Raw genomic sequence first — 18519 nt, 5'->3', positions numbered from 1 at the left:
TTCTCGATGAGGACTTTTGCTTTTGTTTTCCTTCCCAAATAACATACAGGTTTGTTTTTACTTCTCAGGCAGTAAAGACTTAGAGGATTTTGGAGTTCCCGTCATGGCACAGTGGTTAACGAATCCGACTAGGAACCATGAGGTTGCGGGTTCGAACCCTGGCCTTTCTCAGTGGGTGAAGGATGTGGCGCTGCCGTGAGCTGTGGTGTAGGTCGCAGACGCGGCTCGGATCCCGAGTTGCTGTGGCTGTGGTATAGGCCGGCGGCTACAGCTCTGATTCGACCCCTAGCCTGGGAACCTGCAAATGCCGCAGAAGCAGCCCTAGAAAAGGCAAAAAGACAAAGAAAAAAAAAAGCCCTAGAGGATTTCACGCTGTTGGTGAGCTTTGTGTTTTCTCGTCCTAGCGGAGTTCAGGAGGGCCGTGAAGGTGGCAACAGGACAGGAGCTCTCGGACAACATCTTGGACGCCGTCTTCAAGATCTTTGATCTGGATGGTGACGAGTGTCTGAGTCACGAGGAGTTTCTCGGGGTGCTGAAGAACAGGATGCATCGAGGATTATGGGTAACAGCCCGAGTCTTTAAATAATCACATGTTTGTGTGTCGTTAAATGAATGGAATCGAGCCTAGAGTTGGAGCACAGGTATGCTCTGAAGTAAGACTTTTCATCTTTTTTTTTCTTTTTTTCTTTTTTAGGACCACACCCACAGCATATCGAAGTTCCTGGGTAAGGGGTCGAATGGGAGCTGCAGCTGCCGGCCCACCCCACAGCCGCAGCCGCAGCCACAGCCACGCAGGATCCGAGCCGCGTCTGCAACCTACACCACAGCTCATGGCAACGTTGGATCCTTCACCCACTGGGCAGGGCCAGGGGTTGAGCCCCAGTCCTCCTGCGTTCTAGTTGGGTTCGTTGCTGCTGAGCCACAGCAGGGACTCCGTCCTCATTCGTAAAGCGATTATAAGCTCCAGTGACGGTTCTGAAATATCTCCCACAGATGGGATCTACCATTTTTCTTTGCCTTTTTTCCCTTTTTTTTTTTTAATCTAAGTCTACTCAGAAACCACAGTTGAGAAATTGCAGCCTAGATTTTCCATTGGCTCTGCGGGTGGACGCCTGGATTCAGTCCCAGCCCTGTCCCTTGCTAACAGCCAAATCTTGCAAAGCCACTTAATTTTTCTGAGCCACAGATTCGGCATCTGTACAATAAGCAAACGAACAGACTCTACCAGCAAGAATTATTGTGAGGAGTACATGTAAAATACTTAGGGTGGTGGCTGAGACAACTGAAGTAAATATACGCTCTTAGCATTATTCTCAGATCCACTTACGCATCTGTAACTGCGGCAGATCAAACTCAGCGTTTGGTTTACATTAGAATCGGCTGGAAAGCCGTTGAAAGCCGTCCACAGGTTGAAAGCCGTCAGGGTCCCGGAGCTGCTCAGTAGGTGGTTAGTCCAGACGAAGAGCAGGAGGGACAAGAGCAGAGACCCCGCTGGGGCCATTTCAGCAGAGCTGTTCGCGCGCAGCCTAGAAGAGCGCAGTCATTTTCCTGCTGCAGACGTGCTTTGTGGGAAATGAACAAATACGGTTTCCACAGCAGACGGGCTTTACAAGCTTCGTGGCGATCCAGCACCTCATAGGTGAGAACCGTGTTCTTGGCAATTAAACCAGCCTTTCTGGGCATTCCCGTCGTGGTGCAGTGGTTAGCGAACCCAACTAGGAACCATGAGGTTGCAGGTGTGATCCCTGGCCTTGTTCAGTGGGTTGAGGATCCGGCCTTGCCGTGAGCTGTGGTGTAGGTGGCAGACATGGCTCAGATCCCGAGTTGCTGTGGCTGTGGCGCAGGCCGGTGCCTACAGCTCCGATTGGACCCCTAGCCTGGGAACCTCCATATGCCGCAGAAGCAGCCCTAGAAAAGGCAAAAAGACCAAAAAAAAAAAAAAAAAAAGGCGCCTTTCTGGTTACCTGTTTAGCATATGCAGCAGCCTCTTTGCCACTTCTCAAAAAGCATATTAAAGAGCAGACCTGCAAATGAGTGGTAGGAAAAGGACACAGATGTCATGTGACATAGACTTGGGCTCCCGCAGGTGGTTTCCAGCGGTGCTGTGCTCTGTGATCCCCGGGAGCCACCGGTTTTCTACGCTTTGCTTTCTGGTTTAACCGAGAGACGTGAGAACCACACGATACTCGTGTGGATTCCGTTCTTCGTGAGGCTTCTCATCTAGTATAGTGTGACCTGTGGTTTCTTTCTTTCCAACTTTAGCCAAGGTTAAATCTAAGTTTTAGGCTTATAAAATTTATTCCACTTTAGTAGTAAAGTTCACCAGAAAAAAAGGAAGCATTATAAAATATTGTAACAGGAAAACATGAAATATCTTTATATTTTAAAACAACACATGAAAGAAGATCAGCCAACTACTGGCTTCTGAGGGAGGAAGCGCCATTCCCCGGTTACCTGAGGATATTTTTACGTCAGTTCATTTCTCATCTTTTACAGGGAAATGCACAGTAACAGGTGCACCTGAGTCACTTTTACCTTCCCAGACAGTGACCCCTTCATCCTTGCTTTTGTCAACAGGTGGCACAGCAGCTCAGTATACACGAATTCTGGAAATGTGTGAAAAAAGAAAGCATTAAAGGAGTGAAAGAAGTCTGGAAACAAGCGGGACGAGGTCTTTTGTAGAAAAGGATAATGTTGGAATTGTATTGCTCCGAAAGTCAGAGTTGGGGATTTTTTTTTTTTTTAAGTACTAAATTTCACTGGTTTCCTTTGTAATATAAAGATGCCTCATGTCTGCTTTCTGAGTCAGTAATTTCTTCGTGAGATTTCATTAAAGAACTTAGTAAAATGGAAAGAAAGTGTTCTTTTATAAAAACAGATGCTGGATCGTGTCAGGAGGCCTAGGATTGCAGTCACGCTTTGACGTTGATGAGGTGGCCTCCCGGTTGGTCGCTGGTGTCCCAGACACCAAGGCGCGGGTGTGCTGAGGGTTACCCCCACCTGCCAGGATCACTTCCGCAAGCCCTGCTCTTCCCAGGGGGGGCAGGTGAAGGTAAAGCAGTCTGGTTTTCTCGTCTGTACCTTACATCCATCTCACAAACTTCTTGTATATTTTATTTTAGTGACCTGTATATTGTCACAACAATATGTAAATTTCGGTATTTTGTCTGGAAACAGAATAAAGTCTTTGTAAACGTGAAAAATTACTGAGGCGCAGTTTGTTTTAAATGTGCTAAACTCCTCTTTCCGTTGTTTGAAGTGTCACGGAAGCGTGGTTGCGCCACCGCGTGGTGATCGTTGCTGCTGTGCCACGGAGTGTTTCCGAGACCCGAGTGCACCCGCCCAGTCCCTCTCAGGCCCTCTTCCCACAGAGACGGTCACAGACTCCGGTGCACGTCCCTGTGCTGTACAGCAGGTCCCGTGGGCCGATGATTCCATGTACCTCCGTGTTGAAACTGCATTTTTTTTAATACAAATACTCTCCTGTCTTGCCACCCTCATTGGTTTGTAGTCTTCAAAACTGGTATGATTGAGAGAACCTTGACCACAAGAGAAGGGCTTCTTGGGATATGTTGGGCTATGGGTAAATGTTTAAAATGGCCCTAGAAAGCAGTTTACATTAAACGTTGGATGGCATGTTTTAAACATGACACACAAAGATTATTTTTCATATGCTTCTCAAGTATATCGCATATATTTAATACATGTTCCGCTCTCCATAAATAGCTGCTTCCAAGACGGGGGCAGAGGAAGTGCAAGATGAGCCTGGAGCACCTCGTGCCTACAAGGATGGACAGGTGCTGAGAGGACCTGCCCGATCTGGTACAGTGCGGGCGTCACAGCAGTTCACGTAGTGGTGGATTAATAAGGATTCATGAGCTTACACCACAGGGGGATTGATGAGGCAGAGGAAACTCTGTTTACTCCCCCCCCCACTCTTGTTCAAGGACGAGGACGTGAAATGTGTTCATGTTCCGATCGACTAAATCGGAAGGTTCTCTCATAATTGAATGGGTGAGATTGACAGGTGGTAAAACTTTTGTCCGGTTATTATTTAAAAAAAAAAAAGGCAGCATTTCTGGGGTAGTTCCCTTGTGGTACAGCAGATTCAATCCCTGGCCCAGCAACCTCCAAACAAACCCGGTCCCTGCAAACAGTGGAATATTCCTGAGCCGTAAAAGGAATGAAGTTCTGACACAGGCTGCAACGTGGGTGAACGCTGAATCCCGTGTGCACAGTGAAATAAGGCAGATACAGCAGGACTGACATTGCACGATTCCCCTGGGGCGGATGCCTAGGACAGGCAACTTGTTAGTGACAGTGGACTCAGGTCACCAGGGCCTGGGAAGGAGGAAGACGGGGAGGTTGTTGCCCATTGGATACAGGATTTGGGTTTGGGGGGTGGAAACTTACGGAAATGCACAGTGGAGATGTTTGCACATTTGTGGATACAGTTAATGCCACTGAATTGTACATTTAAATGGCAACTTTTGTGTATATGTTTTATATCTACGTAAGCATATTTATGTGTGTATTGTGTATGTACACAAAATTTTTAGGTCAGTGATGTAATACATCAGTAAATGCTGAATTGTACCCCTTACAGGGGTAAACTGTCTAGTATGTAAAGAAGCTGTTGTTTAGAAAGCATAATGGCCAAGCTTAACCAGTGGGTAATAGGTTGAGAAAAAGCATTTGGAAATGTCAGAGCCAAGAAGGGTTTCATATCTAGATCTCTATTCTCTGCAGAGTGAGGCCTGATATCCTCTCCCACCACCACCTGTTAAAAACACTTCACAGTGCCCTTTGACCACCCCAGAATGAAATTTATATGTAACATGACCTTACACATGTTTAATAACATCAAGCACTAAATTTTTTAAATCTATAACATGTAATCAATATGTGCTACTATGCATGTTAAGTACTACTACACTAGAAGATTGAAAACCCACTGCACGGGAAAAAGACAGTCTTTTCAGCAAGTGGTGCTGGGAAAACTGGACAGCTGCATGTAAATCAAACTGGAACACACCTCACACCATGCACAGAAATAAATTCGAAATGGCTTAAAAACTTAAGACAATACACCATCAAACTCCTAGAAGAAAATATAAGCAAAACATTCTTTGAAATCAACCTTACAAGTGTTTTCTCAGGTCAGTCTCCCAAGGCAACAGAAATTAAAGCAAAAATAAACCAGTGGGACCTAACCAAACAGACAAGCTTTTGCACAGCAAAGGAAACATGGGGGAAAAAAAAAGAAGACAACCTACAGAATGGGAGAAAATAGTTTCAAATGATGCAACTGACAAGGGCTTAATCTCTAAAATATTCAAACAACTTACACAACTCAACAGCAAAAAAAACCAACAACACAAATGAAAAATGGGCAAAAGACCTGAATTAGATATTTCTCCAAAGAAGATACACAGATAGCCAACAAGCACATGAAAAAAAGCTCAACATCACTGATTACTTGAGAAATGCAAATCAAAACTACCACGAGATACCACCTCACACCAGTCAGAATGGCCATCAGTAATAAGTCCACAAAGAACAAATAATACAGGGGGTGCGGAGAAAAGGGAACCCTCCTGCACTGTTGGTGGGAATGGCAGCTGGTACAGCCACTATGGAAAACAGTATGGAGCTTCCTCAGAAAACTAAATATAGAACTCCCACATGACCCAGCAATCCCACTCTTCGGCATATATCCGGACAAAACTTGCCTTGAAAAAGACACATGCACCCGTATGTTCACTGCAGCTCTATCCACAATAGCCAAGACATGGGAACAACCTAAATGTCCATCGACAGATGATTGGATTAAGAAGATGTGGTACATATACACAATGGAATACGACTCAGCCATAAAAAAGAACAAAGTAATGCCATTTGCAGCAACATGGATGCAGCTAGAGACTCTCATACTAAGTGAGGTGAAGTAAGTCAGAAAGAGAAAGACAAATACCATATGATATATCACTTATATCTGGAGTCTAATGTATGGCACAAATGAACCTTTCCACAATAAAGAGACTCGTGGACGTGGAGAACAGACTTGCGGTTGCCAAGGGGGAGGCAGAGGGAGGCGGATGGACTGGGAATTTGGGGTTGATAGATGCAAACTATTGCCTTTGGAATGGATAAGCAATGAGATCCTGCTATGTCGTACAGGGAACTATATCTAGTCACTTATGATGGAGCAGGATAATGTGAGAAAAAAGAATGTATACATGTACGTGTGACTGGGTCACCTTGCCATACAGTAGAAAATTGACAGAACACCATAAACCAACTATAATGGAAAAAATAATCATTTTAAAAAATAATCAAAATCACAAAAAAAAACCCGTTGTATATTCCTAAAATACCTCCTAAGTCAGTACTGTCCAGAAAATATATAAAAACAAAGGAGGAACTCAGTAGAAAACCCAGCAGTTACTACAGGTTTGGTTCACTCACCAAGGGGAGTTGGAGGAGCAAGGGCTGGACCTGAGAGGCTCAGCAAACACGTTTGCCCACAGCAACCAGAGATGCAAATTCAAACAAGGTACCAATGTGCAGGCAGCAGATGGGCGCAAAGTAGAAGGCTGGCAGTACCGGGTGCTGAGGTGAGACTCGGCCCAGCTGCTGGCTGGGGAACAGCCTGGCCATGCTCAGGGAGACTTAGCAGTGCGGTCACCTCTCAGGTAGGGGACAAGCTCTCATCGCTGCAATGCTCCCAGAGAGGGGAAGAGGAGCCAGTGTCCATCCCCGGGACAGGTGTCGGCGTGTGCTGAGACACGGCAGGAACTGCAGCTGCAGCAACATGGACACAGCCTGGAAATGTATGAGCTTAAAACACAACAAGATCACAAGCAAATACAACGTATGTGCATTAAAAATACGTAATACCGGAGTTCCTGTCGTGGCGCAGTGGTTAACGAATTCGACTAGGAACCATGAGGTTGCGGGTTCTGTCCCTGCCCTTGCTCAGTGGGTTAAGGATCCTGCGTTGCCGTGAGCTGTGGTGTAGGTCGCAGACGCGGCTCGGACCCCGCGTTGCTGTGGCTCTGGCGTAGGCCGGTGGCTACAGCTCCGATTCGGCCCCTAGCCTGGGAACCTCCATATGCCGCGGGAGCGGCCCAAGAAATAACAAAAAAAAAAAAAAAAACGTAATACCGAAACAGCACTCCCGGCAGAAGGAAGGAGGAAGGGAACAGCAACGGGAAGAGGACGGAAGGGGAAACACACCATGAGGAGATGAGAGGCAGCGCTCTGTGATGGTCACCTCAAAATCAGGACGGGCCTGAGGCCCAGCGTCCGACACAGCAGCCGGAATCACATCTGAGGCCTGAGCACCTAGCAGGCTCCACATCCCAGTGGAATAGACTACGTTAGTGTAGCCAAAGGAGGGTGTTTGAGGAGCTGTCGCTGCCCTTCTCCGAAACCACCCAAGCAAGGAGAGGGTGGAGTGAACCACTTAAAAGAGTTCAGAGAAAAAAAACACCAGCGTGGAATTCTGCACCCCCAAATTAATCTTCAGAAATGAAGCGTGAGGAGTTCCCGTCATGGCTCAGTGGTTAACGGATCTGACTAGTATCCGTGAGGATGTGGGTTCAATCCCTGGCCTTGCTCGGTGGGTTGAGGATCCGGCCTTGCCACAAGCAGCGGTGTAGGTCACAGACTTGCCTCCGATCTGGTGTGGCTGTGGTGGAGGCCGGCAGCTGCAGCTCCGATTGGACCCCCAGCCTGGGAACCTCCATGTGCCTCGGGTACAACCCTAAAAAGGAAAAAAAGAAAAGGGTATAGCTAAGAAACTTGGCTCTACACGAATGAAAGGAGAGCATTAGAGAAAGAATAAGTGAAAGTAAAATACTTTGTTTTTCCTGGGTTTTTTTTTTTTTTTTTTTTTGGTCTCTCTGCTATTTCTTGGGCCGCTTCCGCGGCATATGGAGGTTCCCAGGCTAGGGGTTGAATCAGAGCTGTAGCTTCCAGCCTATGCCAGAGCCACGGCAACACAGGATCCGAGCCGCATCTGCAACCTACACCACAGCTCATGGCAACGCCGGATCGTTCACCCACTGAGCAAGGGCAGGGACCGAACCGCAACCTCATGGTTCCTAGTCGGATTCGTTAACCACTGCGCCACGACGGGAACTCCTGTTCTTCCTGTTCTAAATTGATCTATGGGGTAGCAGTGTGTTCAAAATAATAATAGCAACAACGTATTGGGCGAGTACAGCCAGCGGTTCAGTGGTCAGTGAAATGAATAGCAGCGGGGCTGTGAGGGGCAGGAGGGAGGAACTGGGGATAAATTCTCTGTTCCAATAACTGCGCTCATGAACTATGTATCTTGTTACTTGAAAGAGGATGTGGATGAGTGGTAAACGTATATTGCAAACTCTAAGGCAACCTCTGCAGAAGTAAATAACCTATTCCGGCTGCTTCACAGGCTTCCCGTGACAATAACGTAAAACCCTTACCATGGCCTTGAGGTTCTTCCTGCCCCATCACTGACACCCCAGCCCCGCCTCTGTCCCTGTCCTCGCTCAGCCACCATGGCGGTCCTGCTCTTGCTGGCACCCCTGCAAGCTCGCTCCTGCCTCGGGATGCTTGCCTGGGACGTGCGTGCCCGCAGGTCTCCCTGGGCCTCACCCTCCCGCAGACACACTCTCCCGCCTGACTCTGCTCTGCTGCGTTACTCTGGGCCCAGAGACGGCCACAGGCCACTGTCCTTCCCCTTGTGACTGCCAGCCCCCCTCCGTCCTCTTGCTCAATTTTGTTTTTCCTCATGGAATTTTGTCACCCTCTCAAAAGGGCATATGAATATGGTTTTTTAACTCGGATTCTCTCTCCTACTAGAGTTTCAGTCCCCAAAGAGCAGGGAATTTTTCTTGCTCGCTCTTTTCTTAGTACTTGATACAACTGACACGTAACAGATGCTCAGTAAATATTTTGCATCACAATAAATGAGAAAGAGCCATGGGTCGGTCATGAACACACTGAAGATAAACCGCAGAAGCAGACAGTGCAGGACTTCCCAGAGGAGGTTACCAGTGGAGTATTCTCTCTCCTGTCAGACGTGTTCGTCCCTATGAGACGGGCGCAGAGCCTGCTGCTACCAAATCCTCTAGTCACAGAGTCCCTGCCCCTTGCTCTGGTGTTACGCTCGCCAAGCAACTTCAGATGGTCTGGTTCCATAGCGTGTGCTCACAGGGAAGGAACACGGGCCAACCGTGCTGACCACGCTGTGACCCTGATGGGGGCCTTCCCCTGTGCGTTCAGGAGGCTCCTTGGACACAGCAGTGGGAAGCTACTCCAAAGCAGGCGAGACAAAGGGGTTCACTGGAAGAATAGAGAGCGGTATCACACAGGCCAGCCCTGGGAAGGAAAGGAAGGAGGAGCAGCTGGGAGTTAGGAAAGCTCCAGCCAAGGACTTGAAAACACCCAGAGCCTTCACCTCCGTTTTCTCTGCCTCTGTGCATCAATTCCCGCCGGTTTCACCGCCAGAGCTGGGGAAGGACTAGCCCTGCTCCTCGGACAGCCCTCAACTCCCGGGGAAGCACCTACCACGTGCGGCCGGGAGGGTGGGGTCAACAAGAACGCAGGGCGGGCGTGGGGAGGAGCGTGTCTTTAAAAGGCGGGTTCTACTCCCAGAAAGGTGGGAGGGGGCTCCCTCCTCCCCACGTGGAGAGCCTAAGGCCAAGACCAGTTTGGGGGTCTCCGGGGCACTCAGGGCTCTGAACGCAAGAGGATCAGGTCAGGTGACAGGTTTCAGGGGAACTTTGCAAGCGGTTGCTGCCCGGGAAGAAGGGTACCACTGAGCGCTTGCTCCCAGAATCCCTTTGTAACAACGGCACTTGAGGGTGGGCAGCAAACCCACGGCTATGGAAAAGATGCATTTGGTTTGTGTATTTGGTTTTCTCCTCCGTTTCCTGGGCCGTGTTTTCGACTTTTATTTGGAGCCAAGCGGTGAGACGTGGGTCAGCGGAGAGGAGCCGGTGCCCGCCTTCCCTCCCTCCGCCCCGAGACGGCGAGCAGGGGGAGGAAAGGCAGAAGCCGGGCGCCCAGAACCCTCCTCTTAGGGAGCGGGAGGCCGACCCTTCTGCCAGCATCGCGGGGAAGCAGCGCCCGCACGTGGTGACCTGTGGACAGAAGTCTCCACCTGGAAGGAGGTTCCTGACTCCGCAGGGCTGTTTAGCTCCACGCGCTCTCGGGTTTCCGCCCTAGTGGCAGCAACGTCCCTCTAAATTGCAGGCTAAGTAGATTTCTAAAGAAATGTCCCCGGTCTTCCCTGGGGAACCGCAGGGCAAACACCAAAATCAGAGTTTGATGCTAATAAGGAAACAGACGTAGGCACGAGCAGCACAGAGCGGATGCATGGAAATGGCTCGTCCTCAAAAGCTGGGGACAAACTGACACCATAGCATCCCAGTGCCATAGAACAAATGGCAGAAAATGGGAAGGTGCCAGGGAACAATCACACGGGGGAAAATGCAGAGACCCCTGCGCATCGTGTGTGGAAGCGGCTGCCGCTCCTCCAAAATAAAACGACTGCAACGCAGATGTTCCGCGAGATGGCGCTCTTGCTCTTCCGAAGCGTTTTCCTTGGGCACCAGGCAGGATTTTTTTTTTAACAACAACCAAAAAACAACTACAAAATTGCAGAGGTGTTTTTTGGAGGTGGTTTTTTGTTTTGTTTTGTTTTTTAATGAATGGTTTTGTTTTCCGATTTTAGGGGATGGGTTTGTTTTTTTCAATTTGAATTCTATTTTACATTGGAGTACAGCTGATTTACAATGCTGTGTTAGTCTCGGGGGCACAGGAAAGTGACCTGTCATTCCTTCTTTTTCAGATTCTCTTCCCATATAGGTGATTACAGAACACTGAGTGGAGTTCCCTGCGCTGCGCAGGAGGTCCTTCTTGATTACCCAGAATATTTGAAAAATGACTTGGTTATTGAAAGAGGACCACAGGCGACTAGACTGATACCGCTGAGCTAAACATCCCCAGCTCTCAGAGAAATGAGCACAGGGCACGGCCACAGTCCCTGTTAATGTGGGACTTGTGTTCCCTTGCATTCAGTGAGGAGGGAAATGAATCCTGGAGCCGTCCAGGTGGCACGTTGTCGTGTGGGTAGGTGATTTCTTCAGCACCGTCAGTATCAAACCCCTGTGGAACCTCTTCTGACAGGTGCATTCCGTGGGGTGCTGGTCTTCCATGGACTCAGGCTTTCTTTCCAAGAGAATGAAATGGGAGAAAATATTTTGCTTAGAACCCACATAACATCTGCATCAACATAACATTTGGAATTCAATATTGAGAAAATAGTATCAATAACTCCTGGAGTTCCCACTGTGGCTCAGTGGGTTAAGAATCCAATTAGTATCCATGAGGATGTGGGTTCGATCCCTGGCCTCGCTCAGTGGGCTAAGGATCTGGTGTTGCCATGACCTGTGGTGTAGGTCACAGGTATGGCTCGGATCTGGTGTTGCTGTGGCTGTGGCGTAGGCCGGGAGCTACAGCTCCGATTGGACCCATGGCCTGGAAACTTCCATATGCCCAGGGCGTGGCCCCAAAAAGACAAAAAAACAAAACAAAACACTTTATGGTTTGCAGGATGTCACACACCCTCTCCCCAACGACAGTTTGTCAATCCGAAGAGAATTAAAGGAATTTTCATTGCAGCATCATTTCCAATAATACAAATTTGGAACATCCAGCACCGTGAAAGTGGATAAACAAGCTGTGCTAGAGACACACAGTGCGTTCCAGGCAGCGGGTAGCATGAGGCATGTGTCACATTAAGTTCCATGATTTTCTGCTTGCTAAGCTATTGTCTGTCTGTCCCACCCCCTCCCTCTCCCACTCACTTGGCTTTGTGATGCTGGGGCAGACCGCGCTCCCACCCACTGCTGTCCTGCCAATGTCCCCACAGCTGGCACCCTGGCAGCACTTGGTACCAGCCTCCCTCTGTTCTGGTTGTTGTGCAGTTTTGGCCTCCAGGAGCCAGCTCACTGTGTCCTCCTGGAGACGCAGCACCGCTGGCAGGCGTCCCTCCCTGAGCGCCCTGGGCCTTCCCTTCGAGCTTCTGGATCCTGCCACTGGAACCCTCTTCTTTTTGTGTCTGGGCTCAGGGGCGGGCTCTTCCTGCAGGTGCTTCCTCTGCGGGACCTCAGTGACCTTTTCTGTTTCGCCCTCTGATACCTGCGTAACCAAATCGTTGTACTCCGCTTTCTCTGTGGAAATACTTAACATGGATCCTGACAAAATGACCATTTGTCGGGAAGTGTGGGTACACGAGACGGAAACAGACAGACGAGAGACAATAAAATAAACACACAGGTATTCACACCAGAATATGTATACACACACACACGTAGGTGTAGGTTGCATATGTACACACAGGGACACGCATACACACTTTTACACATACTACCTATATACCTGCATGTACATCCCTTGTACGTAAAATCTCATCTAATCCTCCCAACAGGTGCTAAGAGATTGAGCCATTTTCTGTTAGACAGAAGGAGAAGCTGAGTCTCAGGGAAGTTAGAGAAATCCTGCAATATCACATAGCTGATAAGTGAGGAAGCTGGAGCTCGAGTCCACATTCTACTGACGGCACAACCTGTCTTTTTTCCACCAGGTCCAAAGTCACTTTCTCCTTAAGAGCATCTCCCACATCACGGCCCCGTCCCTACACTAGTTCACGGTGCTTTTCATTTCATGACAGAAATAAGCCCTGACGAAGACTGTGGCCACTACGCACAAGACGGCTTCTGTGATCAAAGCTACGGGGAATTCAGAGTTCCCACTGTGGCTCAGCAGTAACGAACCCGACTAGTATCCATAAAGGATGCAGGTTTGATCCCTAGTCTCGCTCAGTGGGCTAAGGATCCAGCATCGCCGTGAGCTGTGGTATCGATCACAGATGCTGCTCAGATCCCACGTTGCTGTGGCTGTGGTGCAGGCCGGCGCCTGCAGCTCTGATTCCACCCCTAGCCTGGGAACCTCCATATGCCACGGGTGCAGCCCTGAAAAGACAAAAAACAAAAAACAAAAAAAACCTGTGGGAAAAGCGTGGACACCTCTAATTCCAGGTCACTTGTCATTCATGTATCCAGTTCATATGATTCAGAGCCTGTTACGTGCCTGGCGATGTAACAACGGAAGCAAAAGAGACCGAGTCCCTCCTTCCAAAAGTTCACAGTCTAGGGAGATTTGCTTTAATCAAATAGTCGTACACAGGAGAGGTACGTGAGTGTACACACAGAGATGTAGCTTCACTGCCTGACCCGCCACACATACACACACGCTGTCAAGAGCTTGGCCTGTGCCCCTCTCCCGTCTGGAACAGCTCGTTCAATCTGCCTTTGTCGGTCTCAGTCCACAGGGATCAGGCAGAAGGCGCAGCAGAGGGACAGCTGAGCTCTGTGATGTCTCCTCAAAGCCCTCTCTTTTCGAGCAAGGAGTCAGTCAACGTTTCCGGCAGCAGCAGCCAAGCCCAGACTCCCCCTGAAGCCCAAGTGTGATCAGTGACACACGCCTGGACGGAGCAGCAAACAGGAGGCCAGGAAGCTTTCCCGGGACAGCTTCCAGATGTGCAGACCCAAGTCAAAGGAACCCAGAACCTCCTGCAACCTTCAGGGTCAGCGGTCCACACACCAGCACGCCTTGACGGCTGCGTCTCGGGACTCCCTCTTCGGCTGCATTGCATCCGTCACCCAAGAGATCATTAACCAACCAGACAGCCCAAAGCTTTGCTGGAGCCAAGGGCCACTGATGGATGTTCAAGTTAGTGGGAGAAACTCTACGGAACAGCAGGATATTTGCACAGCCTCAAGATACCTCCCCCCAAATACCTTCTCAATGCTCTAGCATTTGAACGCCCGTCCCCAAGTTCTTTGACGCTCCTCTCCAGGACGCAGAATTGAACACCTTTCCCTCTGCATGTGGCTGGACTTAGGGACGGTTTTCTAAGGCGTGGCTTTCTAAGTGGAGGGAGAGGGAACTCGTGGCTTTACAGTGGACACGCTACCTTAGACACTACAGCCACAGCAACACCAGATCCGAGCCGCATCTGCGGCCTACACCACAGCTCAGGGCAACATCTGGATCCTTAACCCACTGAGCGAGGCCAGGGATTGAACCTGCAACCTCATGGTTCCTCGGAGGAGTCATTTCTGCTGGGCCACAATGGGAACTCCCACTTACACGCAGATATTTTTCAGCAGTAAATTCTACGTTACCACCCGGTCCACTGTCTTTGTGTGCAAAGGACCCTCAGCTACGGAGGCGTGACTTCAGCTTACATGTGGATTTAACCCCCTCATTGAACAAGGGTCAGCTGTGTTTGTCTTCTGGGGCCGGGCTTGTTTTACGGGCTTAACGTCTTTAAGATGCATCCCTGTTGCCGCCTGCGACAGGATAGGCTTCCTTCTCAAGGCCCAATCACGTCCCATTGTGTGTGAAGGCCCCGTTGGTTTATCCGTCCTCGGACAATGCACACGTGGTTTGCTTCCACCTTTGGAAGGTCGTGAATAGTGCTGCAGAGAACATGGTGAACAAACAGCACGTGAGTTCTGCTTTCATTTCGTTTGGGTGGATACTAGCAGTATAACTGCTGGATTGTGGGCTCATTCTGTGGTCAGTTTTGTGGGGGGACCACCGTATGTTTTCCACAGCCGTCGAAGTTTTATATTCCTACCAGCAACACACAAGGGTTTCACATTTCTGGATTTCCCGTTGTGGCGCAGTGGAAACGAATCCAATGAGAACCATGAGGGTGGGGGTTCGATCCCTGGCCTCACCCTGTGGGTTAAGGACCTGGTGTTGCTGTGAGCTGTGGTGTAGGTTGCAGACACTGCTCAGGTCCTTCATGGCTGTGGCTGTGGTGTAGGCTGGTGGCTGTAGCTCTGATTCCACCCCTAGCCTTGGAACCTCCATATGCCTCAGGTGCAGCCCTAGAGACAAAAAAGACAAATTTCTCCATATCCTCAACACTCGTTTTCTGCTTTGTTATTGTTTTATAGTAGCTGTCGTAATGGGTGTGATGTGTGCTTACTGCATTTTTTCCCTTAGGGCCACACCCACCGCATATGAAAGTTCCCAGGCCAGGGTCTGAATTGGAGGTATAGCCAACAGCCTATGCCACAGCCACAGCAAGGCCCAGATCCCAGCCTTGTCTGCAAATACAGCGCTGTCTTGGCAATGCCAGATCCTTAACCCGTGGAGTGAGGCCAGGGCCTGAGCCTGCGTCCTCATGGATACTAGCCGGGTTCGTTACCCCTGAACCACACTGGGACCTCTCTCGCTGCCGTTTTGAGGTGCATATTCCCTAAGGGTCAGTGGTGTGGAGCATCTTTTCGTGTGCCTATGGCTCATTTATACATCTTTTTGGAGAAATGTATATTTTAAATCCTTTGCCCATTTTTATTTTTATTTGCTTTTTAGGGCCGCACTTGCAGAATATGGAGGTTCCCTGGCAAGGGGTCAAATCTGAGCTGTAGCCGTCGGCCTACACCACAGCTCATAGCAACGCCAGATCCTTGACCTGCTGAGCGAGGCGAGGGATTGAACCCACAACCTCATGGTTCCTAACTGCGCCGTGGTAGGAACTCCCTTGGCCCATTTTTAAAGAGTTGTTTGGGTTTTGTTGTTGAGTTGTAGGGATTCTTTATATATTCTGCACAGCAGTCCCTTATCAGCTGTGGGATATGATCTGCAAATCTCTCTCAATTCCATCTGCAAGTATCTCTCAATTCCATTGGTTGCCTTTGCTCTTAAGTGATCGTTTCTCTAATAAAATTTAGGGATATGAATTATTTTCTCTCAGCACTGAAAACACTGCTTCCTTGTTTTCTGGCACCTGTTATTGCTGATAGGAAGTCAGCTGTCAGTCTAACTAATGTTCCTCTGGTAATCTGACTTCTAGCTCCGGAATCTGAAAACTCCTCAAGATTTTTCTCTGTATTCTAAATGTGTAATAGTTTCACTACTCTGTGTCTAGCTTTTAAGGACTTACGTCTTTCTTCAATTCTGTATTATGCTCATATTTTAATTTCTTCAAAAACTTTGGTTTTTTGGAGTCCCCCTCGTGGCTCAGTGGTTAACGAATCCAACTAAGAACCATGAGGTTGCGGGTTTGATCCCTGGCCTTGCTCAGTGGGTTAAGGATCCGGCATGGCCGTGAGCTGTGGTGTAGGTCGCAGACGCGGCTCAGATCCCACATTGCTGTTGCTGTGGTTTAGGCCGGTGGCTACAGCTCCGATTCGACCCCTAGCCTGGGAACCTCCATATGCCGCGGGAGCAGCCGAAGAAATGGCAAAAAGACAAAAAACAAAAAACAAAAAAACAAAAAAAACCCTTTTTTTTGACATTTATTCTTTTCTGGAACGCACTTATGACAGATGTATATTGAGGTCTGCCAATATATCTCCATGCTTTTTATATTAGAAAAATATTCTTTGTATCCTGGGTGAATTACTCAGCACTGTATTTCAACTCACTATGTTCCTTTTTTCCAATGTCCAGATTAGAATTTGTCTATTGAGTTTTTGACAATATTTTAATATTCCGAGGATTTCTAAATGTTTTTTTTTTTTTCTTTTCTGTTTAGGGCTGCACCGATGGCATATGGAGGTTCCCAGGCTAATGGTGATGGAGCTGTAGCTGCTGCCCACAACCACAGCCACAGCCACGCAGGCTCTGAGCCACTCCTGTGACCTACACCACAGCTCACGGTAATGCCAGATCCTTAACCCCCTGAGCAAGGCCAGGGATTGAACCTGTGTCCTCATGGATGCTAGGCAGATTCGTTAACCACTGAGTCACGACAGGAACTCTGAAGTGGTTCTTTTTTTAAAAAAAAATCCACCTGTTCTTTTCCCCATTTTTGTCTATTTTTTTGTTTCAAAATTTTTGTTCCTTTTAGATGGAAATTATTTTCTTCATTTACCTCTTTGTGTATGCCATATACTGTTCTTAATTTTGGGGTTTTTTTGGGGGGGGAGGCTGGAACAGCAGCATATGGAGGTTCCCAGGCTAGGGGTTGAATCGGAGATACAGCTGCCGGCCTACACCACAGCCACAGCAAGGTGGGATCCAAGCCGTGTCTGTGACCTACACCACAGCTCAGGGCAACACCTGGATCCTTAACCCACTGATCAAGGCCAGGGATCCAACCCGCAACCTCATGGTTCCTAGTAGGATTCTTTTCCACTGAGCCACAATGGGAACTCCTGCCATATATTGTTTTTACGTTTTTGTGAGATTGCTTCATAAAATTAATTTCAGTGAATTCAAGTCCTTATTGTTTTTATTGGCATCCTTTCTCAGTATTAGATTCCACTGTGTTTTGGAATTGTGGTTTAATTCTAAATTTGTGAGTTTGTGGGTTTTTTCCTTCTTCGTTCTTTCCATATTCACAGCTACATGACTTCCGGAAATGGAAACCTCGCCTGAAGTCTTCCCACCTACCTCTAGTGGCCTTTTTTCTCCCCTGGCTCTCAGCTGACAACCAGAACTTTTAAAAGGGCATTTTGAAGTTCCTGGCTGGCAGTAAAAATGGGGATTATGCAGCTCGAGGCCTCAGGCTGCCAGCATTGCTCCAGTACCAGGGTGGAGACCTGCCCCATGGTCTCCAGTCTCTGTTAAAAGCCACCATCCTGAAGGAAGAAAGGTTCTCATACTGCAGTGGGGAAGCATTTGGGCTTACTCATGATTTGGCCAGTTAACACATGATTTGGCACTGGAGCAGCCTGTTTTATGGCCTGTCATACATGTTGTCCACTGTGGTTTGCATGCTTTAACATGAAAGCATTATCCAGAGGCGGAGAATGTCCACTCCGCAGGTAGGGTAAATACCTCCCCTTCCTGGGACACCAACACCAACACTTCAGCCGAGATAAGGCCCGTTCCAGATGCGGTCACGGACGCAATGTGTGCAGGCAATCTGTTGCTTCTGGAATCCGGAAAGGATACTTGTAGGTTCCTCCATGATTCCAGGCATTATTTATAAATGATTTTCTAGTTTAAACGAATTCTGGAAATTTCAGCCGTCTTGGGGGGGGTGGTTAGGGAGAGGGTTGTTGCCCCATCGCAATTCAATCCCAAATGTGGGTTTCACATCACATTGGCTAAAGGCTTCCATCTTCGAAAACGGAGGGGTTCCGCCCGAATCGCGAGCAAACGATTTCAAAGCGCGGGAGTCCTAATCGGAGAGGTACGTGCAAATCCCAGGGTTTGCAGCCCGCGCGGCTCGCGGGTCCCCGCCGGGAGCCTCCAAGCCTGAACCTCTGTTCACCCGGGCCTCGCCGGACCCCGCGGGCCGCCAGGAGGCGGTGCGCACCACGCCTGCGCGCCCCCTCCGCCCACTTCCGCCGTCCTCTGCCCCGCCTCTTCCGCTGCGGACTCCCGCCCGCGCGGCCCCGCCTCCAGGCCGCGGCGCAGACGCACTGCGGGACTGGGGCGGGGCCGGGCGCGACGCGGCGAGGGGAGGGGTCGCGGCGGGGACGGGGGCGGGGC

At 49.1% G+C, this 18519-nt stretch overlaps 1 protein-coding gene across 7 annotated transcripts in view; it reads left to right on the top strand.

Moving 5' to 3' along the window:
* The window catches only part of MICU2 (mitochondrial calcium uptake 2), a 79783-nt gene extending 76580 nt beyond the window's left edge, over positions 1 to 3203 (top strand). For 4 of the 7 annotated variants that reach the window (XR_014818907.1, XR_014818906.1, XM_021065452.2 and 1 more), the window contains exons 11-12: positions 405 to 562; positions 2578 to 3203. Coding sequence is in view for 2 of the 7 variants with exons in the window: in XM_021065452.2 (XP_020921111.1) it covers positions 405 to 562; positions 2578 to 2682 (263 nt within the window). In the remaining 5 variants the exon portion in view is untranslated. Of the gene's footprint in view, positions 1 to 404; positions 563 to 694; positions 1640 to 2577 lie in introns of all 7 variants that reach the window. The other 3 variants (XR_014818905.1, XR_014818904.1, XR_014818908.1) reach the window with 1 other exon arrangement.
* Positions 3204 to 18519: the final 15316 nt, after the last annotated feature.

The sequence above is a fragment of the Sus scrofa genome, chromosome 11 (genome assembly GCF_054392235.1).
Source record: "Sus scrofa isolate SSC_HxYL_T2T_F1_AM1 chromosome 11, Sscrofa_HxYL_maternal_Yorkshire_Landrace_v2.0, whole genome shotgun sequence".
Taxonomy (NCBI): Eukaryota; Metazoa; Chordata; class Mammalia; order Artiodactyla; family Suidae; genus Sus; species Sus scrofa.
This window is presented reverse-complemented; position numbering and strand designations above follow the sequence as displayed.